Genomic DNA, 27136 nt, shown 5'->3' with positions numbered 1-27136 from the left:
GCCGCCGCTTGGCCCCGCGCTCCTGTCTCTCCCCGTCCCCGAGACAGGGGCAGCCTGTGTCCATAGGGTGACCAGATGTCCCGATTTTATAGGGACAGTCCCGATTTTGGGGTCTTTTTCTTATATAGGTTCCTCTTACCCCCCCACCCCCGTCCGGATTTTTCACACTTGCTGTCTGGTCACCTTAGTCCATGGGGGAGAGAAAACAGGAAAGCACAAGATCCCTTTGAGAAGGGGGATTTCTATGGGAGTTTGGGGGGGACCCCAGCATAGGCGCTGGAGTTAGGGGTGCAGGGGGGGCACTGCACCCCCTGGCTTGGAGGGGTTTCCATCCTATCCAGGGCTGGCAGGTTGGTTCAGGTTTCAGAGTAACAGCCGTGTTAGTCTGTATCCGCAAAAAGAAGAACAGGAGTACTTGTGGCACCTTAGAGACTAACAAATTCAAGACTAACAGGTTGGTTCAATGGCTCTCCCCCCCGTGCACATTGTCCCAGCCCCCCAGCTCTGAAGAGAGCCGTGGGGTGACGGGGTCCTAGCCCCAGGGAGCCTGCCCTGAGCCGCAGGGGGGGACACACACGTTTCTCGGGTGTGTGGTTTGCTCTGCAGGTTTCTGCAGTTCAGGGAAGGAGCTTAGAGAAGGAAATTGGCCACATCCCTCCAGGGTCCTGGTGGTGGGGAGGGGGAGGGATGGTGAGGGGACGGGAGCACAGTTCATTAGCAGCTGTACCCAGAGGACTCTGGTTCTGGCTAAGAGGTGGAACTGCACTGGCTTTGTCTCTATTTATCTTCCTGGGTCAGGTGCCACTGCCGCCTCCGTTGTGACCTGGGAGCCTGGACTGAGCAGCTGCAGGGAGAGATTCATCCAAGCCCCGTCTGTGCCCAGCCCAGGTGGGGACTTTCTCCGGTGGCTGGAACCAGCCCCCGGCTCTGCCAACACCAGCCCCTGAGCTGGAGCCTGCGGGTGATGGAGAGAGAATTCCTGTAAACCCTGGTAAAGTAACTCTGCACCAACCACCCCAGGAGCCTCAGATCTCAGCCCCTGGGGTCGGGCATGAGGGAAGGGAAACAGAGCAGGATCTCCTGTGTAGCAGGCTGGGGTCTCCCTGGGGCAGGGGTGATGGGCAGGCATTCTCCCCGGCCTGTTGTTCTGGGTGTCCCAATGATTATAGTTCTAGGGAGACGCAGATCTTGCTTGGTCTTTTCCCCAGGGACTCTCCCAGGAATCTGTTCCACCTACCTGCCCTTTTGTTCCTCAAGGTCCCTCTCTTTAAGGACCCCAAAGAGTGATCAGCCAAATAGACCCACCCCTGGTTATTTTCTTCATTTATCAGTCCTAAATTCCAACATACCAATTTTGATCCATGAATTTCCAGTTCCGTTTTCCTCTTGTTTGCCAGTCAGAGCTTAACACAGCCCTTGGGGGGTATCCGTAGACTTTCTGTGTGGATTAGTCCCGTTTTTTCTGTCTCTCTTTCCAATCTTTGTCTATCAGTAGGGCCCTACCAAGTTCACGAACCATTTTGGTCAATTTCACAATCATAGGATTTTTAAAATGGGAAATGTCATGATTTCAGCTATTTCAATCTGAAATTTCACAGTGTTGTAATTGTAGGAGTTCTGACCCAAAAAGTGTGTGTGTGGGGGGGGGTCGCAAGGTTATTGTAGGAGGGGTTGCGGTACCGCTACCCTTACTTCTCCGCTGCTGCTAGCGGCAACACTGCCTTCAGAGCCGGGCAGCTGGAGAGCGGCGGCTGCTGGTTGGGAGCCCAGCTCTGAAGGCAGAGCCACCGTCAGCTGCAGCACAGAAGTAAGGGTGGCCTGGTATGGTATTGCCACCCTGACTTCTGCAGTCAGCAGTCACTACTCTCCGGCTGCCCATCTCTGAAGGCAGCAGCACAGAAGTAAGGGTGGCCTGGTATGGTATTGCCACCCTGACTTCTGCAGTCAGCAGTCACTACTCTCCGGCTGCCCATCTCTGAAGGCAGCAGCACAGAAGTAAGGGTGGCATGGTATGGTATTGCCCAGGGCCGGCTCCAGGCACCAGCTTGCCAAGCAGGTGCTTGGGGCGGCCACTCCGGAGAGGGGCGGCACGTCCACCTATTCCGCGGCAATTCGGCAGACGGTCCCTCACTCCCGCTCGGCGCGAAGGACCTCCTGCCGAATTGCCGCCGCAGATCGCGATCACGGCTTTTTTTTTTTTTTTTTTTTGCACCGCTTGGGGCGGCAAAAACCCTGGAGCCAGCCCTGGTATTTCCGTCCAGAGGTAAGGGTGGCAATACTGTGCCCCCCCCTTCCAAATAACCTTTCAACCCCCCTGCAACTCCCTTTTGGGTCAGGAGCCCCAATTTGAGAAGCGTTGGCCTCCCCCATGAAATCTGTGTCGTACAAGGCAAAAGCACACAAAAGACCAGATTTCACGGAGGGAGACCAGATTTCATGGTCCGTGACGTGTTTTTCATGGCCGTGAATTTGGCAGGGCCCTACCGATCAGTGTTTATTGTTATAGGTGATTGTAACATGTTATGAACTTTCACCACATTTCCAACCACTGAGCTCACAAACGGGGTAGGCCTGTTAGATCCCAATTATTACACCACGTCCCCCCAGGGCGCAGGGAAAGGAAACAGCTGCGGTGGAGTTGCCTCAGATAGGGGCTTTGCCGGGTGGCTTTGTGCTAGATGGGGAGGGGGTAGGAAACACACAGAGTAAAGGATATGCCAGCTCTGTTGGGACGTGCGTTCATTCTGCGGCACGATTCTCAGAGCAGATGGAAATTTCCCCATTTCTAGAAAAGGAACCAACCCATGGACAGGGCTGGGAAAGAAACAACCCACTCCTGGGGCTGGAGCCTGAATGTACCAGGCAGAGGCTGCACTGGAATATGAAGGGGACACCACCAGTGAAGATGTCCCATCTCCTCACATCTGGCTGCTGGTAATGGGGAGGATGTTGGGGTTCCTGTCCCGGGACCCTGCTCGAGGTCTCCACCTCCCTTATCAGCCTCTGGCTAGTAAGTGTGTGATAAATGGGAAGGACCCAGCCCTCCTCTGTCCCCGGGCAGGGACAAGGAGCTCTCTCTTTCTCCCCACACCTGGAATTTCCTGGCCGCTCTGAGCAGGGTGGCTCATGTGGGGGATTCCACCGCTTTGTCCCTCCCCAGGGCTTCCACTTTATTCTCCCCCCTCTTCCAATTCGTGGGATTGTGGCTGAAGCAGCAGGTGCTGAGTGGGGGACTCTTGTTGTTCCAGATGCCGGTGACCTTTGAGGAGGTGGCTGTGTATTTCACCCAGGGGCAGGGGGCTCTGCTGGACCCTGCTCAGGGACGTCATGCAGAATTATGAGACGGCGACCTCGCTGGGTAAAGGATTCCCGTCCCCTTGGCTTATTAGAAGCTGTGGGGTCTGGGATGTGCCCATTTTGGCTTCTGCTCAGGTTCTTCTCTGGTTTGACTGGATTTCCGGGGAACGGGCCTGTGCCATTCTGCTCAGGACACCCCAAATGGGAAGACGCTGTGTTACCCCTAAGCCTATGGCAGCTCCTTGCTGCACTGGTCTGTCCGCTTCACCAGCAAACTCCTTGAGGCTCTGCCAGTCTAAACCTTGGCTTTCAGGTGACAACTGGTGCAGCCCAGTTCCCGAGTTCCCCGGAGCCGTGTCCCGGCTGCCTCCAGACCCCCTCACGGCGCGCACAGAGAAATTATTACCATCTCGGCCTCCAAAGAGCCGGAGCATCCCCCAGCCCTTGCTTCACTTCCTCCTGCCCCTGTTCTGCTCACTCTACTTCTTCCCACCCCCGCTCTGCACCCTCTTCCAAGGCCACCCTCCCGCCACTCACGGCTCTCCACCCACCCGCCAGCCGCCCAGCAGCTGTGGCTGGTGCGTGCTGAGCACCCACTATTTTTTTGTCCAGTGGATGGTTGAGCCCCGGAGCACCCACGGCGTCGGAGCCACTTTTCACAAGCTCACTCTGTCCCCTAAGGGAGGGTCACCTCAAAGGTCTTTTTGCTCCCCTGATATTTCCCAAAGTCCATTGCCTCCATCTCAAGAACCAGGAAGTCTCCCTTGGGTGCGGATTCAGTCCCCCGGCCTGATCATTAAATGGTCTTCTCTCCCCTTGTTAGCCTGATGGCCATAGACAACTCGTGCCTCCCCACACGTGTCTCCTCTGCCCAGCGCCCCCCTGCCCTAAGTCTAGCCCAGGGCTGCCGCGCGCTCCCCGCCCCACGTTACCTGCGGGGGGCGGGAGGGGATGGGCTCTGTCCTTCTCCCGCTGCGCCTGCTCCCGGCACATTCAGCCACTGTCCCTGATAGCCGGAGGTGGGTTTGAGCCTCACGGTCTCGCTTGCCCATTTTCGCACTCTTTTCCCACTCTTTCTCCTGGCTTTCCCTCCATGAGTCAGCAGAGCGGCGTGGCCCGCACTGCCAGTCTGCTGGAGCCTGTCCAATGAGGGGACAACCCAGTTGTAAGGGATCACGGAGCACCAGGGACCTGCTTCGGAGAAGGAAAAATTAAAGATGGGCCAGTAAAATTTTCCCTTTCTCAGTCTCCCCACCAGTTACTGTGTCGTGTTTCCCCTTTTTGCTGTTCCCCGTCTCTGCCTTCTCCCCAGCACAGGGGACGATGCCTGTCTGGATTCTCTCTCTTTATTCCAGCAGCCGATGGGGTGGGGAGTGAAAACAAGGAGGAGAATTCACGGCAGGAAGGTCCTGAGCAAGGGGAAGCGCAAGGGACGTTACTGGGAAGATCCAAAGGGAACTTTGACCAGAGCTGTGAGTGTGAGAAAGCCTGTGGAAATCAGTGCCAGTCAGAGAGACAGCTGGGAAACCAGCCAGAGAAAGAAGTGGGTAGGTTTCATGTGGCAGAGGACGCAAGGAACTCAGCGAAACAACAGCCCAGCGGAGAAGCAACACGGGAAAGAGAAAAAAACATGTGCGCCGAGTGTGGGAAAAGCTTCAGTCGGCGCTCTCATCTTATTTCCCATAGAAGAATCCACACGGGCGAGAAACCCTATAAATGCCTGGTCTGTGGGAAAAGCTTCAATCAGAGCTCAAACCTTATTTCACACAGAAGAATCCACACAGGAGAGAAGCCCTATAAATGCCTCATCTATGAGAAAAGCTTCATTCAGAGCTCACAACTCAACAGACATGAGAGAACGCACACGGGAGAGAAACCCTATAAATGCGTTGAGTGCGGGAAAAGCTTCATTCAGAGCTCGGATCTTATTTCCCATCAGAGAAGCCACACGGGAGATAAATCCTGTCAATGCCCAGAGTGTGGGAAAAGTTTCAACCAGAGCTCAGATCTTATTACGCATCAGAGAATCCACACGGGAGAGAGACCCTATAAATGCCTGGACTGTGGGAAAAGTTTCGACTGGCGCTCACACCTGGTTATACACCAGAGAAGTCACACGGGACACAATCCTTATCAATGTGTGGACTGTGGGAAAAGTTTCAGTCGGAGCTCAAACCTTATTACGCATCAGAGAATCCACACAGGCGAACGACCTTTTAAATGCCTTGATTGTGGGAAAAGATTCTGTCAGACCTCAGATCTTTTTTCACATCAGAGAACCCACACGGGAGAAAGACCCTATAAGTGCTCGGACTGTGGGAAAAGGTTTAGCGACAGCTCGACCCTCATTAAACATAGGAGAATCCACACAGGAGAAAAACCCTATACGTGCCAGGTCTGTGGGAAAAGCTTCAGTCAGAGCTCCACCCATACTCGACATCAGAGACTCCACAGGGGACAAAAACCTTGAATGTGGGGGAAGGATCTTTTGGGGCACAGATTGTCGGAGGCATCAGCAAATCCACACGGGGAAGAGACCTCTTAGATCTCATTAGCATGTAAAATACTACAATACTGGACATCAGAGACTCCTGCACGCAGGAGAGAAATTCTATCAGGGCACAGTAAAGAGACGAGACATTTCCTGTTTCCCACACACATCAGGGGCGTTTGGCCCCCAAGTATCCAGCTGCCTGTGTCTGGGGTGAGGACCCAGGAACAGCCAAACTTGAGCATATCAGTTACACTGCTCCGTTCATGAGCAAACTGAGTTTTACACTCATCTACTTCCCCGCTCTGGGGACAGATTGTCTCATCCCGTTACTGTCGTGTTGCTGCGGGTTGTTGTCTTGTTGCGAGGGTTTTAGTACCTTTCCTAAAACACGAATGGATAGAGTGAGAGGGAATGATCCATAACCGGTTGGTCAGGGTATAGGCGCCGACTTCCTCTCTACCTGTGGGAATGGCCCAATGCCCCCTCCCCCCCCCCGCCCCAAGCCCTGCCCCCACTCCACCCCTTCCCTCAAGACCCCGCCCCCACTCTACCCTTTCCCCAGGCCCCACCCCTGTCCCTGTCCCACCTAGTTCCACCCCCTTCCCTGAGAACACCCTCTCCCTGCACCTCCTGCATGCCCCGGAACAGCTCATCCACGGCGGGTAGGAGGCTCTGGGAGGAGTTGATCAGCGGGGCCATCGGCAGGTGGTTGTGGGGGGGAGCTTGGCTGCCGGTGGGTGCTTAGCACCCACGGAGTTGGCGCCTATGGGTCAGGGACCTGCGAGACCCAGTCCCCCTGCTCCAAAGCCTCTTTCATTACTCATATGCAGCAGAACAGCTTCAACAGGAGAGACTAAAGAAGCCCCATATCAGGATATCCCATAGGTTGGTGATCACTCTCCTGTGGGAGAACCCAGTTCAAATCCTCTCTCTCTCCCTCAGGCAGAGCAGGGAATCCAACCGGGGTCTCCCACATCCCAGATAAGTGCTCTTATCACTGAGCTAATAGGTGGGTCGCACCACCTCCCTCCTCCGCAGGCCATTATGTGTGGAGGGAGACAGGTGTCTAACACAATCTCACAAGCCTAAGCCAGGTATCTGCAGGAGAGGGGTTACATCCAGACTGTGGCTTGCAAGCAGAGATAGGGCCTTGTCTCTATCAGAGGGGAGGGACTGAGGACACACCCCTCTCATCAGCACCTCCCATTGGCTAGCTTAGGCGGCTCCCCTTGGAGCATGGATCTCCTTCTTGGGCACCTCTCTCTCCCCATTCATCATGCTTAAGTCAGGTTCTATGAATGCCATAGTTATTCCAGGAAAGTCAGGGTGTTGTGATGCTGAGCAGAGTAGAGCTGGGCCTAGAATGTGGTCCGGACGGGATCGGTTCATGGCCCTACGTATTTAATGTTTTTATTAAAGACCTGGAAGGAAACATAAACAGATAAAGTTTGCCGACGACACAACTATTAGGGGGGTGGGAAATAATGAAAGGGACGGGTCACTGACCCAGAGCGATCTGGATCACTTGGTCAACTGGATGCAAGTAGACCACATAGTTAGAGAGCTTATTCCTTCACTCTCACGCTTCCCTGGTCCTTCTCGCATGAACAGAGAGCAACAATACCCGAAGTCCGAAGGTGCAAACAATTCGATGTTTATTGGGGTGAACTTCCAGCAAGCTTAAATCCAAGTTCCTTTTTCCGTATTTTTGAATCCCAACTTACTTCCTGTTTGCCCCTAGTTTATATAGTAATATTTTTAGCTATACCTTAACCAATCATTCTAATAAAATTTACCTAACCAATCCTAACATGATTAGCTCACCAATTACATCCCACCACCTTAATTAGTTTACACCCAGCAAAATTAATTATACAGGAGACAGAAACGATCACAGAACCCGACAGAGACCGTGCAAATAAACATACAAAACAATACAGAAGTGAGGATTTCACAACTGCATCTATACAGACATAAGCATTTTCCAGCTGTGTCTATTGATCAGTGAGTTCTTACCAGACAGAAAACTATTAACCTAAGTTTCCTTTTATATTTTTTAGGCTCTTTCCTTTCTCTGGTGGTGATAGGAATATCAGGACAGTATTGTATTCCTAACAGCCCAATACCACCTTATTTCCATGTGACTAGTTTGGAATGTGAGAATGTGACCAAACACTTCCCAATTTATGGCTGCCTCTGCTGCTTAGCCGAAGGCCTTAGCCTAAGAACCAGGCCTCAGACTGTCCCAGTGAGAGAAGGCCCTTACACATACAGAAAGTGATTTTGATTCTTTCTTTTATACCTCTATAACTAGCTAAGTGATAAGAATACACCTAAATTCTTAAAGTACAGGCCTTTGCAGACAGGCCTGAATATCTATATCCTAACACACATGTGTTTTAATACGGCTCAATGTCAATGTAATACCATCTTGGAAAAAAGAACGTGGACCATACTCACAGGGTGGGGCGCTCTGTCCTGGGAAGCCGTGACTCTGAAAACAATTTTGGGGTTGTGATGGATAATCTGCTGAACATGATGATCCAGAGATGGTCTAGGGTCCTCCCATGAGGGACCTCTCGAGGTCTCTTCCAGTCCAATGATTCTATGAGCTCCCTGTGCTATGTAGTAGCGAAAAAGGCTAATGAGATCCTTGGATAAATAAATGGTTATAGCAAGTACGAGTAGGCAGGTTATATTTCCACTGTGTTTGGCACTAGTGTGACCGCTGCTGGAATACTCTATCCAGTTCTGGGGTCCACAATTCAAGAAGGATGTTGAGAAATTGGGAGAGGGGTCAGAGAAGAGCCACAAGACTAATTAAAGGACTGGAAAACATGCTGTATATTGAAAGACTCAAGGAGTTCTCATTCTAGTTATCTTATTGAAGAGGAAATTAAGTTGGTCAGATCCTGGAAGTGCCTCGGTGAGTAGCAGGAAGTTGATAATACGGGGCTCTTCAATCTAGCAGACAAAAATCTAACAAGATCCAGTGGGTGGAAATTGAAGTTAGACAATTTTAGAATAGAAAAATTGCCCCATATTTTAACAGTGAAGGGACTTAGAACACTGGAACAATTTACCAAGGACTGTGGTGGATTCCCCATCATTGGCAATTTTCAAAATCAAGATTGGATTCCCCCCTCCCAACCCCCCAACTCCCCAAAGCTCTAGTTTACACAGGAATTAATTTAGGCAGTCCTACGAGCTGTGTGTGAGGGATATCTGACTAGACGGCCATATAATTTGTAAATCTAGACTTGGATATTCGTTTTGTTTGACATGAGCTCAGATTTATACTGGAGACTTTGTAAGACAAACGATCATTTGCCTTAATAGTGCTTTAGTTTTGTTTTATTTTTACCATGTCCACCCTTTTGGCCATGAGATGTTGGTGTCATTTGAACAATGATGATTATGAGTAGCATTGGGCACAGACACGGATGGTTGGTTGCGAGAGTCGCAGTCCGAAGGGCAGAGACTGATCCAGGGAAGGAAGTTGCTGCCTGACCCCTGCAGTGGCGTGAGATACAGACAGGAGGGGAGAATGTGGGAGATGGAGGGGAACAGAACTGGGGAAGCTGCTGGGTTTGCTCTAGAGAGCCAGACAGCTGAGAACTGTGAACTCGCTGCACCAGTGCCAGAGAGAGACAAGAAATAGCGTGTGAGTGCTAAGGGAAGCTGTCCCTGAATTCTTAAGGATTGTGAACGATGCCACCAGGGGAGCGATAGGGAGGGAGCTGTCCTCCGAAGAAGGCGAAGCTGGGCAGATCTGAGACAGAAGCCAGGGAAGTCCACAGACCTGGCCAGCCTTAAGTTGAAGCCAAGCTGATCGCCATCACCGAGGCCCGAAGGCCAGAAAGAGCCCAGCAGCTCACCCCTCCCCATTTACCACAGTGTCTTGTATGAGGACGACAGAGTCTTTCCTTCCCGACTCACCAGGGACATCTCCAGGGGGATAAACGCCTCAGCTTGGCTTGGAGATGCAGACATTGCTGTAAATTCACCCCGTTCTCTGCGTCCCATTAACCTGAGCTCCCTGAGTTCCCGCTCGCGCGGCGTTTGCTTTTACGGCAGGATCTCAGCATCTCTCATGGGATCGCTGCCCTTTTCTCATATCGCTCTGTCACTGGGGCCTGCAGGAGCCTGGGGCAGCCAAGTGTGGGGCTGGGACTGGAACGCACCATGCTGAACTGGCCTGCGGGCAGACGGGGTGGGGAGTTACCTTTTATTTCTTGGTTTGAAATGACAACGTGGAATTTAGTTTCTCAAACTCCCCGTGTTCTTTGGCTTGACTAATGAGTCCAAATGGCCTTTAACAGACTCCGCGGCTATCTGGAGGCCTCTTTGAGACACTATTTCCCCCCTGCGCCGAGCACCACAGAGTGCTGATGCTGGCTCTCCCAGCCTTCAGACACTTCTGCGGGGAAAATCCCTTGTCTATAGGGAAATCCCCTCTGGGTTTCATTTCCCAGTCACCTGCCTTCTGCGGAAGGAGAGTCAATCAGTTTCTGAAGCCTGGTGGAGTAGCCATGGGAAGGAATGGTAAGAGGACAGGGGAGCTATTTGTAGGAGGCATCACAGATGTTGCCACTTCTCTTTGCAAGACCCTCCCACCTGTCACTGGAGGGGAAGGTCCACAACTTCCTTTATGGTTCTGCTCTGTCAGTTCTTCTGAGCTCCCGGAGAGCAAAGGTCCCTGCGAGAACGACCCCAATGCTGTACAGGAAACTTACATTTTTGTAAAACCAGGTCTTTCTCGAAGCTGTTGCCAGCGAACTGGGCTTTCTAAAACAGTGGTTTTCAAACTGCGGGTCGTGACCCAGTACTGGGTCGCGGCATGTCAGGCACTGGGTCGCGGTGGCTCTGGTCAGCACCACCGACTGGGCCATTAAAAGTCCTGTTGGCGGTACTACCCAGCTAAGGCAGGCTAGTCCATACCTTTCTGACACCGCGCTGCACCCCAGAAATGGCCAGCAGCAGGTACGGCTCCTAGGCCGGGGGGGCACAGGGCTTTGTGCACTACCCCCAACCTTATCACCGGCTCCGCACTCCCATTGGCCAGTTCCCGGCCAATGGGAGCTGGGGGGGACGGTGCTTGCGGGCGAGAGCTGCGCAGAGCCACTTGCGCGCTTCCGCCTAGGAGCGGGACCTGCTGCTGGCCGCATGTGGGGCGCAGCACGGTCCGCTGTGCCAGGACAGGCAGGAAGCCTGCATTAGCACCCCTGCTGCGCCGCCTACTGGGAACCGCCTGAGGTAAGCCCACGCCCCAACCCTCTGCCCCAGCCCTGAGCCCCTCCCACACCCCAAACCCCTCATCCCCAGCTCCATTGGGTGGCAGGCATCAACAATTTTCTTCAGCTGTGTCACCAGAAAAAAAGTTTGGAAACTACTGTTCTAAAACACTGGGTCCGGATGACCCTTGGTGCCAGAAAGGCTCAGCATCAAGGGGTGAGTTGGGGAGAGCTCAGGAGCCCAGCCCAGAAGGGCAAAGGGCAACAAAGGGATCACGTGGCGCCCCCCGCTACTCTGATCCCCATAGGCCACTGCTTCAGTTTGTGTAACCCGCCCCCGCTCCATATAGCACTTACTCCCCTCGCACAGTGACTGTGCCACCAAGAAAGACTGAGGATCCTGTAGTAGCCTTGGGCTAGTTCAATTGGCCAGAAAAGCCCAGATTCGATTGGGATAGCCCAGGCTAAGGGCACGGCCTTCTATTATAAAATTAAGACAAACAGGCTGAAAGGGACTCAAATCTCAGAGGTGGGCTCCTGCCCCTACAAATTTACTCACCCATCTGCCTCTGCCATCATGAACATTTTACTTTGAAATCCGCAGGGTCGCTGGCAGCCGTCAAGCGAAGCAGGTCAGCGTCACTGTATACAGGATTGGTGCCTTCGGTCTCTATGTTTGTGGGTCTCTCTGGGTGTTGATATTAGACCTGGTCCTCATTCTTCTTAGCCTGGGTGCAACCTGCCTCAGGCGGCACGTGACCAGGACTCATCCCCGAATTTGGTCCGCTGGTCGGATCATTAGCTTCCCCGGCTCGGGTACGGCGACGTGAACGCTGATCCACACCCCCCAACTCCCCATTCATTCTAGACTCTGACTGTTCATTGAAATGGGATTAGGATGAGTCTTGTGGTTGATTTTATTATTGGAGCATGAAAAGACACCGCCCACCAAGGCCCATTGCGGGAGGCACTGTGGATACACACCACTAGAGACACCTGTCTACGTAGACAAACCAGACACCGGGTGGGAAACAGGGAAATAACTGGGAGGGAGCAGTTGTGATTTCAAAGATCAGGCTAAGCTGAGTTTTGCTTTTAAAGAATCACGCTGGGGCTCAGGCATGAGAACGGCGTCCAACGGCCCGTACGCAGAAACCTGGGTGCCCCAAGCACTTTTACCCAGGGGTGCTGGGACGATGTGTACAGTTGGGGTGCTGTACAAACGGTAAATCCCGTAGACAATGGAATTAATCCACTTCAAGCCGGGAGCGGGGAGGGGCGGCAGCACCCCTACGCTTTTACAGTGAAAATGTAGACACACAGTGATTTTAGGTGCCTATACGGTTTTTGGATCACACTAATGTCTAAATCTGGAATTTAGGCACCTAGGCCCAGATGTTCAGGTGTAAAAACCCATGGGAGTTAGGTGCCTAAATACCTTTGTGGATTTGGCTCTGAACAGGAGTTAAATCTCAGCAGAGCCCAGGGGGGCTAGTTCCAGCCACCAGAGAAAATCCCATCGGGGCTGGGCACAGAGGGAGATTTCAGGAGGGTTTTCTCCACAGCTTGGAGCAGCAGCAGCTGCTGAGTGGAGGCTCCGGGTTCCCCACTCTGGGCAAGAACAGAGCCCTCTGCAGACAACAGCTGATGAACCCCCCCCCCACTCCCGAGGCCCCAGCCACAAAGTCCATGTCCCTGGAAAATGCATCCCCTGCAGCTCATGGCTCCGAGCAGCCCGACTCCCAGCACCCCTCTATCCCCTTCGATTTTGGGGAGCCTCTGGGACAATCACAAGTCCCTATAGAAATCCCCCCCTTTCACTCGCATGGACACGGAGGCTTCGGGGCTTGAATCTCCCTGAATACTGGGAGAAGCTGCCCATGTCTAGGGGATCTGAAGCCCACGCAGAGGTGGGGGCCTGGAGCCAGGTGGCTGCAAGGCGGTGGGTTTATCGCTAGGACCCAGGAGGAGCTGGGGATGGAGCCATGGCTGGGGTCATGCAGCCCTGGCAGCAGGAAGTGAATTGCACTGGTTGCACTTGCTGTGTGAATGAATTTCAGGTTCCAGGCACTGTCCCTATTGCAAGATCCCCGAGCTTTGGGGGGCTGCTGCTGGGTAACCCCAGAGGCCCGGCTGCACCTGAGAGAGGGGGAGTAACATTCCCGCTGCTCCCCCCAGGAGACTTTCCCAGTGCAAAGACCCCAGCCTGGCCAGGAGGGAAGACAGACCTTCCACCTCAAAACAAAGAGCTGGCGACCCCAAACCTGGGCGGGAAGACCACCCCCAGTGAGCAGCCCCTGCTCTCAGTGAGGGCACCGCTTGGAGGGAAGGTAAGGGGGTGAGAGGTTACACTGATCCTGCTGGCAGACTCCAGTCACACTATCTGTTCCGTTCCCCGAGGAGTTTAGTTGAAGTGATCGGCCCAGCCTGCTGGGATGTTGTTGTAGCTCTGGTTTTTTGTACTTTTCTGCTGGTGGTGTTATTTTGCACAACTGATTTTGCCCATCTGTACTTGCAACTGGGGAATGCATGTGTCACATACACACACACACTGATCAGAGGCTCAGTGGAGCTCTGGCTGGATTCCCCATCAGCTGGGGATCTGGCGGCGTGGACTTCAGTGTGGAGCGATGGCATACGTCTGCCAGTGGAGGATCTGGCTTGACAAATTTGTATTTACAGGCAGTGATGATTCAAGTCCCAATCTGCACTCCTTCAGAGTCAGCAAACGCCAGACAAAGTGGCCTACAAACAAACCGCAAAGGGGAAAGTCCCACGAGCTCAAATAAAAAAAGTCAAGAAAGGGTTATCGCAATATTACTTGAGAAAGCTTGTAAAGTCCAACACTCACAGTCAGGCCGCGTTAATTCCGCCCCCTTATGTGTGGGCATCAGAATCCAATCTCTAATGACAGATTCACATGCTGCGTCCTTCATGAACACAGGACCGCATGTCATTTGGTTCTCATTCGGTGCTTTTAGCCCTCTCATCTATAACGTGTCCCCGTCATCTATAACGTGTCCCCATCAGCACTTTGATACTAAGGAAATCTCCCCATCTCTGTGGAATTCCAGGGGACCCACGGTTTGTCTCAGGGACACTAAAGGGGTGAGGGTTTTCTAAATGATTAACTATTCCCCACCAAACACACTCTTCCCTGCCCTCCCCGTTACTCTCTCCTCCCGTTTCCCTCTAACTATCTACTGGTGATGTAAAACCACCTCAGCTTTTGCCATTTCCTGGCTAACGAGCCAGGTGATACCAGTCTTTTCAGAGTTTCCTGTCTCATTTATTGAACAGTGATATAAAATCTTCTCAAAAGTCACCAATTTTTCTTCTCTAATGATTGGGTAAAAACATAAGAGCTGCCAAACTGGGGCAGAGTAATGGCCCATCTAGCCCAATATCCTGTCTCCGGCAGTGGCCAGTACCAGAGCTTCAGAGGGCATGAGAACCCACCCCGTCTTCTCCTCCCGGCTTCTGGCAGCCACAGGTTTAGTGTTACCTCAAGCATGGGGTTGCATCCTTAACCATCTTGGCTACTAGCCATTGGTGGACCTGTCCTCCATGAACTTTTCCAGTTCTTTTTTGAACCCTTTCTTGGCCTTCACTACATCTTCTGGCAAGGAGTTCCCCAGGTTAATTGTGCATTGTGTAACAAGTACTTCCTCTTGTTTGCATTAAACCTGCTGCCTATCAGTTTCATGGGTGACCCCTGGTTTTTGCACCATGGGAAAGGGTTAATAACACTCCTCTATTCACTTTCTCCACACCATTCATGGCTTTATAGACCTCTGTCATATCCCCCTTAGTCGTCTCTTTTCTAAGGTGAGCAGCCCTAATCTTTTTAGTCTTTCATCATATGAAAGCCATTCCACACCCTTGATCATCTTCGTTGCCCTTATCATAGAACCATACTTGAAAACTGGTATCATGTCCCCTCTCAGTCTTCTCTTCTCCAGACTAAACAAACCCATTTTTTTTTCAATCTTCCCTCATACATCACGTTTCCTAGACCTTTAATCGTTTTTGTTGCTCTTCTCTGGATTTTCTCCAATTTGTCCACATCTTTCCTGAAATGTGGCACCCAGAACTGGACACAGTACTCCAGTTGAGGCCTTATCAGTGCAGAGTAGAGCGGAAGAATGACTTCTCGTGTCTTACTTACAACACTCCTGCTAATACATCCCAGAATGATGTTCACTTTTTTTTGCACTAGTGTTACACAGTTGCTTAATTATTTGCTCCATTATCTTTCCGGGTACACAAGCTAAGCTGACTGGTCTGTATTTCCCCGGATTGTCCTTATTTCGCTATTTATAGCTGGGCACTATATCTGCCCTTTTCCAGTCTTCTGGAATCTTTCCCGTACTCCATGACTTTTCAAAGATAATCACAAATGGCTCAGATATCGTCTGAGTCAGCTCCTTGAGTATTCTAGGATGCATTTCATCAGGTCCTGGTGACTTGAAGACATGTAACTTGTTCTTTCCCTATTTTAGCCTCTGATCCTACCCCATTTTCACTGACATTCACTTTGTTAGACATCCAAGCGCCACCAACCTTCTTGGTGAAAATGGAAACAAAGGTTCTGTGAACCTTTTCCAGTTCCACCAATGAAGGAGGGCCAGTCCTTTGATTTTCCTCTTTTCTAGAGTTTGGCTCAGAGACTCTGTTACTGAGAGGGTTTAAAACTGTCTCGGGGGGGAACAGGGCGGGTTAATGCTGGTGGGAAGGGCTGGAATAAAATGAGCCGGTGTTTTCCCAGCGTCACAGATTCTAGAAAGTCTGTCTGTTGGGAAAGAGCCTGGGGTGAATCAGAGCGCGAAATGGACGAAAGCCCCCCGGTGAAACCTCCCCAAACACCCTTCTTGCCCCGACAGGGCTGCAGAAGATCAACCCAAGGAAGGGAAATGACGGCAGCAAATTCGGTGCAGGTCGGGGATTTTCAGCAAGGTTTTGCTAGAGAAGAAGGGGCGGAAAATACACACGTGCAGGTGGGAACCAGGTGTGATTCACTTCCTGGAACTGTTCAGTCTGGGCCTTGATTTTTAGAACAGGGGCCATTGGGAGAGGGTAGAAATCTCCCCGTTTCTACAACAGGGAACAACCTCATCTGCACGAGGCTGGAGAAATTTACCAGATTCCCAGTGCTGCAGCCGGAACCTACTAGCCAGTGGCAGCCAACAATGAGGTCCAGGGAGAGATGCCCTGTCCCTCATATCTAGCTCCTAGCAAAGGGGAGGGGTTGCTGGGGTTTCTCTTCCTGGACCCTTTTCGGGGGTGGGTCTGTCTCCCATATCAGCCGCTGGCTACTAGGTATGTGATGGACATGAAGCTCCTGCCCTCTTTCATTGGTCCTTCCCCTCTCTCTTTCTCCCCACTCTGAAGCCTCCTGGCTGCTCTGAGCAGGGTGGGGGTGGGATCCTGCTACTCCCCCCCCCCCCGAGCTTCCATTTTATCGGCCCGCCTCCCCCGTGACTAGTGGGATTGTGGCTGGGGCAGCAGGTGCTGAGTGGGGGACTCTTGTTGTTCCAGGGGCTGGTAACCTTCGAGGAGGTGGCTGTGTATTTCACCCAGGGGCAGGGGGCTCTGCTGGGCCCCACTCAGAGAGCCCTCTACAGGGACGTCATGCAGGAGAACTATGAGACGGTGACCTCGCTGGGTAAGGGATTCCCATCCCCTCTGCTATTAGAAGCCGTGGGGTCTGTGATGTTCCCATTTCTGGTCTTTCTCAATCAATTAGATGAGCCCCGTTGTCACCAGACCCCCTGGGAGAGAGACGTCTCTTTCCACCCCACTCCCATGGGACAGGGGAGTCAGCAAGGTAAAGGAGATGATGATTCGTTCCCATCCCCACAGCTTTCAAAGGGGCGGAAGCAGCGCGTTGACCTGCCTGTATTAATTCTCACTCACACACAGAATCCCTGTCCCCCTCCCTTCCTGGGACTAGCTCCATCCCTGGGCAGGGTGCCGGGCTCTGCAGGTTGAGAAATAGGCAGGGCCTGACCAGCACAGCTGTGTGTGCACCAGCAAATCCCCCAGAGTCCACAGATCCTGGAAACTCGTACTGAGAGAGGAGCACATCCCCGGCCTTTGACTTGGGGGCTCAGTGACCATGTTCCCATCCACTCAGATTCCCCATCCCCTCAGCCCAACGTAGGGTCAGGATACGATCAGGGATTGTTCTTTGTGACAAATCCTCTCCCAATGCCTGAAACACCCTGATCTCGCCTGATTTCCCCCCCCCCGAGCAGGATTCCCCCTTCCCAAACCTGAGCTGATCGCCCGGCTGGAGCGAGGGGAAGAGCCGTGGGTCCCGGATCTCCAGGCCTGCAAGGGAAGGGAGAGCCCGAGAGGCAGCCGCACAGGTGAGGAATCGATGAAACGAGCACAAACCACCCGGGGAGTGAAGGAAAAAGCTGGGACTCCCACAAATGTGCTGTGAGTGAGAGCCCCCAGTTCTGCCTCATCTCACCCAGGTCAGGGCTGTAGCCAGCAGGGGTCACGTCCTCCTGGCGGGTGTCAATCACGGCTTCACACCCACCCTGGCTTCCAGCTGGCAGGAGTTCCCTCCCTGACTTTACTTCCCCCTTGCTGCTTGGCTGGGATGTGGAGGCAGCATTGAATTTCTCAGTATTTCCTCTAGCTATTGTGTTGTTAAAACCTCTTTGTTGTTCTCCTGTTGTTTCTCTCTGGCACTGGGAATGACTCCTGTCTGGATCGTCTCTCTCTGTCCCAGCAGGTGGTGGGATGGTGAGTGAAAACACAGAGGAGAATCTGCAACAGGAAGGTCCTGAGCAAGTGGAACCACGTGAGACAACATTGGAAAGATCTGAAGGGAATTTTACCCATGAGCGGCAAAAAACCTGGGGAAATGGGCACAAGCCAGAGAGGCAGCTGGGAACCCATCCAGGGCAGAAAGTGGGTAAATCCACTGAGCATGGGAGAGTTTGCAAAGACCCCAAGGAAACCACAGCCCAGCAGAGAATCCCATCAGGAGTGAGAGACAACACATGCTCCGAGTGCGGGAAAAGCTTCAACCGGAGCTCAAACCTTATTTCACATCAGAGACTCCACACCGGAGACAGGCCTTTTAAATGCCTTGAGTGTGGGAGACGCTTTAATCAGCGAGAGCACCTCGTTAGGCATCAGAGGCTCCACACGGGAGAAAAGCCCTATAAATGCCTGGAGTGCGGGAAAAGCTTCATTCAGAGCTCCCAGCTTATTACACACCAAAGAGTCCACACGGGCGAGCGGCCCTACAAGTGCCCGGAGTGTGGGAAAATGTTTAGTGATGGCTCAGCCTTTATTAACCATCGGAGAATCCACACGGGAGTTAAACCCCATAAATGCCTCAACTGTGGGAAAAGCTTCAATCGGAGCTCAACCCTGGTTAGACATCAGAGAACCCACACAGGTGAGAAACCCTTTATATGCCTGGAGTGCGGGAAAAAGTTTAGTGACAGTTCAGCTCTTATTGTGCATCAGAGACTCCACACGGGGGATAAACCCTTTAAATGCTCCGACTGTGGGAAAAGTTTCTTTCAACTCTCACGGCTCCTTGCACATCAGAGAATCCACACGGGCGAGAACCCCTATAAATGCCTCGAGTGCGGGAAAAGGTTCAATGACAACTCAAACCTTATTACACACCAGATTATCCACACGGGAGAGAGACCCTACAAATGCCTGGACTGTGGGAAAAGCTTCAGTCGCAGCTCGCATCTTATTACGCATTACAGAACCCACACTGGAGAGAGACCCTATAAATGCCTGGACTGTGGGAAAAGTTTCAATCAGAGCTCAAACCTGATTACACATCAGAGACTCCATACAAAAAAGAAACCTTGATTGTGGTAGAACTTTCAGCTGGGGCTCTGGTCACATGGGACATCAGCAGATCCGTACAGGGGAGACACCTTTGAAATGTCCTTGGAGTGGAAAATGCTTCAAGCAGACTTGCACCATAGTGGACCACAGAGACTCCATGAAGGATCCATTCCCTCTTCCCACACACATTAGCCGCTTTTGGTTCTCAGGGATAGCTGCCTGAAACAGGAAAATCTTTTCCTGTGGAAAAGTTTGTGGGTTTGAAAATAGTTTCATCCTGAATCTGGACAAAAAGTAAAAAAAACACAATTTTTTTCACCAAAGGGGTCTCCAAAAAACAAACAAACAAACAAACAAACAAACAAAAAACAGTTTCAGGAGCAAAATGAAATTTTCCAGCTTCCTGGCTGCCCATCTCCTAGGTGCTTGTCAATTTCACTTTCTCCTTGCAGTCAGGAAGTTAACTGGAGTTGGTTACTCAGGTAGGCCGTGCTCTGTGCGCTAGCCAACTTTTTAAATACCAAATGGCTTTTCAGGTTTAATGACCATCTGAGAATGTATCCAGGGAGTAGAATCTCATGCATGGTCCACACTACTTACTTACTTTGGTATAACTACATCACCCAGGGGTGTGAAAAATCCACACCCCAGAAAGAAAAAATAGTGGGTGCCACCTGCAGATCAGTCCCCTCCCCCCCACTGCCGGTGAGCAGCTGGGGGGTGGAGGGAGAGGAGCGGGGACAGGAAAAGGCAAAGCGAGGGTGGGGCATGCTCAGAGGCGGGGACGGGAAGTGGTGGAGTTGGGGTGGGAAGAGGTGGGCGGGGTCTTGGAGGAAGGGGTGGAGTGGGGCCAGGGTCTGGGCTGGAGCAGGGGGAACTTAAAAACATAAGAACGGCCCTACTGGGTCAGACGAAGGGTCCATCTAGCCCAGGATCCAGCTCATTTAGACACCATCATTTTATATGTATAGTTGGGATTATGCTTCCTAATGTGTATTACTTTGCATTTATCAACATAAATAAATTTCATCTGCCATTTTGTTGCCCAGTCACCAGTTTTGAGAGATCCTTTTGTAGCTCTTCGCAGTCTGCCTGGGACTTAACTATCTTTAGTAATTTTGTATCATCTGCAAATTTTGCCACTTCACTGTTTACCCCTTTTTCCAGATCATTTATGAATATGTTGAATAGAACTTGTCTCAGAACAGACCCCTGGGGGACACCACTATTTACCTCTCTCCATTCTGAAAACTGACCATTTATACCTACCCTTTGTTTCTTATCTTTTAACCAGTTGCCAATCCATGAGAGCACCTTCCCCCTTATCCCGTGGCAGCTTACTTTGCGTAAGAGCCCTTGGTGAGGGACCTTGTCAAAGGCCTTCTGAAAAGCTAAGTACAGTATATCCACTGGATCCCCTTTGGCCACATGCTTGTTGACTGCCTCAAAAAATTCTAGTAGATTGGTGAGGCATGATTTCCCTTTACTAAAACCATGTTGACTCTTCCTCAACAAATGATGTTCATCTATATGTCTGATAATATTGTTCTTGATTATAGTTTCAACCAGTTTGCCCAGTACTGAAGTCAGGCTTACAGGTCTGTAATTGCCGGGATCACCTCTGGAGCCCTTTTTAAAAATTGGTGTTACATTAGCTATCCTCCAGTCATCTGGTACAGAAGCTGATTTAAATGATAGGTTACAGACTACAGTTAGGAGTTCTGCAATTTCACATTTGAGTTCCTTCAGAACTCTTGGGTGAATCCCATCTGGTCCTGGTGACTTATTGCTGTTTAATTTATCAATTTGTTCCAAAACCTCCTCTAATGATACCTCAATCTGGGACAATTCCTCAGATCTGTCACCTAAAAAGAATGGCTCAGGTTTGGGACTCTCCCTCACATCCTCAGCTGTGAAGACCGATGCAAAGAATTCATTTAGTTTCTCCGCAATGGCCTCATCGTCCTTGAGTGCTCCTTTAGCGCCTCCATCGTCCAGTGGCCCCACTGGTTGTTTAGCAGGCTTCCTGCTTCTGATGTACTTTTAAAAAATGTTGCTATTACTTTTTGAGTCTTTGGCTAACTGTTCTTCAAATTCTTTTTTGGCCTTCCTAATTGTATTTTTACACATCATTTGCCAGTGTTTATGCTGCTTTCTATTTTCCTCACTAGGATTTAACTTCCACTTTTTAAAGGATGCCTTTCTGCCTCTCACTGCTTCTTTTACTTTGTTGTTTAGCCACCGTGGCTCTTTTTTGTTTTTCTTACTATGTTTTTTAATTTGGGGTGTACATTTACGTTAAGCCTCTATTATGGTGTCTTTAAAAAGTTTCCACGCAGCTTGCAGAGATTTCACTCTTGGCACTGTACCCTTCAATTTCTGTTTAACTAACCTCCTCATTTTTGTGCAGTTCCCCTTTCTGAAATTAAATGCTCCAGTGTTGGGCTGCTGTGGTGTTTTTCCAGACACAGGGATATTAAATTTAATTATGTTATGGTCACTATTACCAAACGGTCCAACTATATTCACCTCTTGGACCAGATCCTATGCTCCACTTAGGACTAAATCAAGAATTGCCTCTCCTCTGGTGGGTTCCAGGACCAGCAGTCTTTTAAGGTGTCAAGAAACTTTATCTCTGCATCCTATCCTGAGGTGACATATACCCAGTCAATATGGGGATAATTGAAATCCCCCATTATTATTATTGGGAAATTAGAAAGTCGGCACCTCTGTAGAGCCTTTATTTTCCAACATCTACATTCCTGTGCTCAGCCCTGTAGCAATGAGCCCTGCCAGTCTGGGCCAGTCGTTCTGGGCTCTGAGACTGGCTGTGGTGGGGTTTTTGATTGCAGTGAAGATGTACCCTGAGTCCTCTTTGTGGATCTAGCCCTATGTCCCACCCCAGAGGCAGCCGCATCTCCGTGCTCACTCCTCAGTCCCACCTGTGTCCCTGCACTATCCTCTCCTCCATCCCATCCGGGGAATGACTCAGGGCAATAATTTCCCTCCAAAACAAGAAGTTGGCGCAGTTAAAAAAGCGGGGAGGGGGAATCCCCTCAGATCCGAGGTGGGTTTTAGATCAATATTTCAGAAATACAGGGGGAAATGACAAAATCTGAGAGAATTCAATAATGAAGGAAAGGGCAAAATCTGAGGGGATTTTGGGTCCTCCCTGATAATCAGAGAGGAGAATGGGAGTGCGGGGAGGGGTACCTGTGGGCTGTGTGCAGGTATGAGGCTGGGGAAGGGGTCCCAGACCCATGGGCTGTGTGCGCACTTTTGGGGCCCCAACTTTTCCTGTCACGCCCGCCCTTACCAGTAATGGAATCTGTCTGTGTCCCCTCCCTCCTCCATTCCTGCACTGTTGGCTCAGCAGGGGAGTTTGGGCTGAAGGCGGAGCTGGGGGTAGAACTGGGGATGAGCGTGGACAAGGAATGAGGGCAGGTGGAGCTGGGGCAGGAGCTGGGCTGAGGCCGGGGTCCAGAGGTGAGGCCTGAATCAGGACTGGGGCAGGCGTGGAGTCATGGCTGGGGCCAGGAGTGGATCCAAGGGCCGGGGGTGGGAGCCAAGCCGGAGCTGGGGCCGGGGGCCGAGGGCAGGAGACAAGCTGGAGCAGAGCTGAGGGGCGGAGCAGGGCTGGGTGGCACTCCATCCCTGCTCCCCTTGGGGGTGGCCCCGGCCCCACCGGGCCCCCTTCAAATGTTCCTCCATGCCCCTTTAGTGGGTTGCGCCCCACAGTCTGGGGACCACTGCTCTAGCTAGTAGCTTGAGGCTCCAGCACGGGGAGTCTGGTCAGTGTACCCAGCCCTGCCCAGGAGGTTTGTTTTCCGTTACAGAAATGGGGAAGTCATGCCCCAGAACGGATTGGCCACCTCCCAGGAAGTCTGTCAGCTCCTGTCCTCCCTCCCTTCCTCACCCTGCATGTTTCCTGCCCCTCCCTCTCTCTCTCTCTGTCTCTCTCTCATACAAAACCACCAGCAGCTCCCTGGAAATCCCCTACCTGAGCCAACTTCACCATAGCCACTTCTGTCCCTCCATCAGGAGGAGGCGCTGATCAGGTGTGAAAAGTGGTTGTCATTCTTCAGTCTGTTAGGGTGACCTTAGAATGGTGATAGGGAAAGTTTCAGAAGGGGTGTGAGTCTGTTTCACACCCCGATACCCCCTGCGGTGGTTTTTTGTTTTGTTTTTGCTGCAGACAGATGTCCTAGACTTTGCATGAGGGAAAATTTTCGGTCACTTTATTACATGGCAGATGCAGCCCCTCCTACCAGGGTTAAATCCACGAAACCCTCCCACTGACAGAGCCTTATGAGCCGGAAGCAAGAAAAGAGCGGAATCAAAGGAGCTGCTTTGGGGGAATCTTGTATTGTTAGATCATTCGACAGCAAAAATTAGTGACAGTTGTGAAGTATCCGAGGGGTAGCCGTGTTAGTCTGAATCTGTAAAAAGCAACAGAGGGTCCTGTGGCACCTTTGAGACTAACAGAAGTATTGGGAGCATAAGCTTTCGTGGGTAAGAACTGCTTAAGCAGTTTCTCCTCCCTTGGTGTTCACACCTCAACTGCTAGCAGAGCACCTCACCCTCCCTGATTGAACTAACCTTGTTATCTCCATACTGATTTATACCTGCCTCTGGAAATTTCCATTACTTGCATCTGAAGAAGTGAGGTTCTTACCCACGAAAGCTTATGCTCCCAATACTTCTGTTAGTCTCAAAGGTGCCACAGGACCCTCTGTTGCTTTTGACAGTTGTGAGACTTTTATATCAGTATTTGGTCATTAAAAGAAAAAAATAGGAAAATCTCAGATTTGTATATTTTCATTGATTAGACAGGAAAAGTCTTATATCAATAGTGGATACCTAAAGGGGAAAATAAGCAATTTATGCAGATACTCATAATGCATAAATAGAGAGAATGGATTATAATCGGAGGGGATTTTTTATCAAAATCAGTTAGGTGATGGTGATGGGAGTCCCAGCATTGAAACCTGTTTCCATTTGGCTTCCCAAAAACTCAGTTCAACTCCTGACTTCGTCCCTCAAGTATTTTTTTTTATTGAGCATCCAGCCAGGCTACGCTGAGCTAATTAAATATAAATGCAGGAGGTAAATACAGAGGACAGCGCGACTCCAAAGTTACAGGCAACCCTCTCTCTTTATATACATGTCTCCATCTCTTTGCCTTCACTCTACGTTGCATCGCCCATGTTAAAACTGGCGCTGTTACTTAGCAAACACCAATCTCTGCACCGCACGCTCTGGCCACGCGCTGCGTGTGTTCGCCCTATTTGTTTTTACATTCCTATGATCTTTTTCCTAATAAATAGTCCCCTGCGGGTTCTCCCTGGGATCTTTAGCTCGCTCAGGCATTGCGTCTCTTTACCTGACCCACCTAGTCACTTCTTTGAGTTAGCACCAACATTCTGTTTTCAGCCTAATAATCTATTCCCCCCCACACACACACATCCTGTCTTGCAAAAAATAAGGCCTTCCTCTGAGTGTTTAATGCCTCATGTCAAGCCAGGCCTATCTACACTATGATTCATTATAACAGGATCACCCTCTGCACGGCTCATTAACACATGACCAGGTCCCCTCAGTCCTTTTAGATCTGGTGGAGTAAACATGTGCCTACTAGCATGTTATGGGGAGATTTCCACATCTCTCTGTAGTTCAGGGGTGGGCAAACTACAGCCCGGGGACCGCATCCGGCCCTCCAGATGTTTTAATCCAGTCCTCGAGCTCCCACCGGGGAGCAGGGTCCGGGGCTTGCCCTGCTGTGGTGGTCCAGCCGGGGAGTGGGGCCAGGGGCTTGCCCCACTCCGTGCGGCTCCTGGAAGCAGTGGCATGTCCCCGCTCTGGTTCCAATGCGTAGGGGCAGCCAGGGGGCTCTGCAGACACTGCCCCTGTCCCAAGCGCTGCCCCGCAGCTCCCATTGGTCAGGAACCGCGGCCAATCAGGGCAGCGTGCAGAGCTGCCTAGCTGCGCAGGAGTCAGAGGGGGAACATGCCACTGCTTCTGGGAGCTGCTTGAGGTAAGCGCCGCCCAGAGCCTGCACCCCTGACCCACTCCCGTGCCCCAACCCCCTGCCCCAGCCCTGATCCCCCTCTCGCCCTCTGAACCCCTCGATCCCAGCCCGGAGCACCCTCCCACACCCCAAACCCTCATCCCCAGCCCTACCCCAGAGCCCGCACCCCCAGCCGGAGCCCGCACCCCAACCCCCAATGTCATGAGCATTCATGGCCCGCCATACAATTTCCACACCCAGCTGTGGCCCTCGGGCCAACAAGTTTGCCCACCCCTGGTTTTGTTCAAGAAGCCCCACAGCTTGTCTCGGGAGGCAGAAATGGGGTTAGATTTTTCTAACCACACCCCCAAAGCAGACATCCCCCCCCCCCACCTCTGTGTCACCCTCTCTCCCCTCCCTTTGATCCCCCTTCTCCCCTTCCTGCTAATCCACCGCAGGCCACGCGGCGCGATGCTGGGAGGTGCTGCCCGCCCCCGAGAGGCAGGTGGCGGCCGAGCAATCGAGGGCTCGCTAGGACCCAGGAGGCGCTGGGCTGGGAGCGGGGACGGGAGGTCACACACGGCCCCAGCAGCAGGAAGCGGATTTCACTCGCTACAGGGTAACTCCCGGGCGCTGCTGTGTGCCTGCCCGGCGCCCTGCGGCGTCCCCTTGCCAGATCCCCGAGCCCCGGCCGCAGAGGGGAGAGGTTCATCTCGCGGGAGTCTCAGCCCTACGGCTTCCCAAGAGGCCGATCTTCCGGCCCCCCCACCCCCAAAGAGCTGGGACCCCAGATCCAGGAGGAAAACACCTCCCACTGAGCAGCGCCTGCTCCACTTGGAGCCAAGGTAAGAGACTTGCCCATCCCATGCCTGCCAGTGACCCCCCCTCTGCAGCTGACCCTGCTCGCTAAATGCTCTGCCGACTCTGGTTAAACAACCCCAGCCCCCGGAGCCGTTGACTGGGGATTTGAATTTGGAAGATCGGCTCAGTTTGATTTCTTGTGCTTTATTTTATTGCATGTAATGGTTCTCCTTTGTTATGGGTGAATGTTCATCTCCTCGCGCGGACTAGGGGAATCCGTGCAAAATGTGTGTTTTATGTGGTGCAAAACCAACGGGGCCAAATCCTCAGCTCGTGTCAAATCAGTGTCGCTCCAGGAAGTCAAAAGTGCTGTGGTCAGTATGCACCAGCTGGGGATCTGGCCCCATTTATCCCCGGGAGCTGTGATCCATTGACACCAGCTCGGGATCTGGCCCCATTTATTTCAGTGGAGCTGTGATCCATTGACACCAGCTCGGGATCTGGCCCCATTTATCCCAGTGGAGCTGTGATCCATTGACACCAGCTCGGGAACTGGCCCCATTTATCCCGATGGAGCTGTGATCCATTGACACCAGCTCGGGATCTGGCCCCATTTATCCCGATGAAGCTGTGATCCATTGACACCAGCTGCGGATCTGGCCCCATTTATCCCGGTGGAGCAGTGATCCATTGACACTAGCTGGGGATCTGGCCCCATTTATTCCATGGAGCTGTGATCCACTGAAACCACCTGGGGATCTGGCCCTGTTTATTTCGGTGGAGCTGTGATCCACTGACACAGGCAGTGGTCTGATCAGAAACCGTCAAATGAAAAAAAGAGTGCCATTCAATTCCATCGTGTAATGGCAGACAGCTAAAAGGAGACAAGTTTTTAAAGTGCTTATATACCACTGCTAGAAGTCTAAAGAATAAAATGGGTGAACGAGTGCCTCGTATTAAATGAGGATATTGATATAATAGGCATCACAGAAACTGGGTGGAATGAGGATAATCAATGGGATACAGTAATACCAGGGTACAAAATATATCGGAAGGACAGAACAGGTCGTGCTGGTGGGGGAGTGGCATTATATGTGAAAGAAAGCGTAGAATCAAATGAAGTAAAAATTGTAAATTAATCAAACTGTACCATAGAATCTCTATGGATAATAATTCCATGCTCTAATAAGAAGAATATAGCACTAGGGATATATTACCGACCACCTGACCATGATGGTGATAGTGACTGTGAAATGCTCAGGGAGATTAGAGAAGCTATTAAAATAAAAAAACTAAATAATAATAATGGGGAATTTCAATTATCCCCATATTGACTGGGTACATGTCACTTCAGGACGGGATGCAGAGATAAAGTTTCTTGACACCTTAAACAACTGCTTCTTGGAGCAGTTGTTCCTGGAACCCACCAGAGGAGAGGCAATTCTGGATTTAGTCCTAGGTGGAGCACAG

At 51.5% G+C, this 27136-nt stretch overlaps 2 protein-coding genes across 9 annotated transcripts in view; both read left to right on the top strand.

Moving 5' to 3' along the window:
* Positions 1-10: 10 nt before the first annotated feature.
* On the top strand, positions 11-9127 carry LOC101952493 (zinc finger protein 239-like). Of its 8 annotated transcripts, none has more exons than XM_065564653.1 (5): positions 15-454; positions 799-888; positions 2790-3010; positions 3249-3358; positions 4653-9127. In XM_065564653.1, exons 4-5 carry the CDS (start codon positions 3328-3330, stop codon positions 5765-5767), a joined length of 1146 nt encoding a protein of 381 aa, XP_065420725.1. In that variant the 5' UTR covers positions 15-454; positions 799-888; positions 2790-3010; positions 3249-3327; the 3' UTR covers positions 5768-9127. The 8 variants fall into 8 exon arrangements, 6 of the variants coding, with proteins under 6 accessions (XP_042702797.2, XP_042702799.2, XP_042702796.2 ...); XM_065564654.1 differs by having other exon boundaries at positions 799-991; positions 4656-9127; XM_065564652.1 differs by having other exon boundaries at positions 799-991.
* Positions 9128-12751: 3624 nt separating this feature from the next.
* Positions 12752-27136, top strand: part of LOC103306842 (zinc finger protein 585A-like) — a 63207-nt gene continuing 48822 nt past the window's right edge. The window contains exons 1-5 of the mRNA XM_065564693.1: positions 12752-13355; positions 15909-16022; positions 16564-16690; positions 17283-17396; positions 17768-18878. Coding sequence (XP_065420765.1) covers positions 13011-13355; positions 15909-16022; positions 16564-16690; positions 17283-17396; positions 17768-18878 — 1811 coding nt within the window. The 5' untranslated portion in view covers positions 12752-13010. The remainder of the gene's footprint in view (positions 13356-15908; positions 16023-16563; positions 16691-17282; positions 17397-17767; positions 18879-27136) is intronic.

This window comes from Chrysemys picta, chromosome 12, assembly GCF_011386835.1.
Source record: "Chrysemys picta bellii isolate R12L10 chromosome 12, ASM1138683v2, whole genome shotgun sequence".
Lineage (NCBI taxonomy): Eukaryota > Metazoa > Chordata > Testudines > Emydidae > Chrysemys > Chrysemys picta.
Note: the sequence above shows the minus strand (reverse complement) of the source record. Positions and strands in the feature narration are given on the sequence as shown.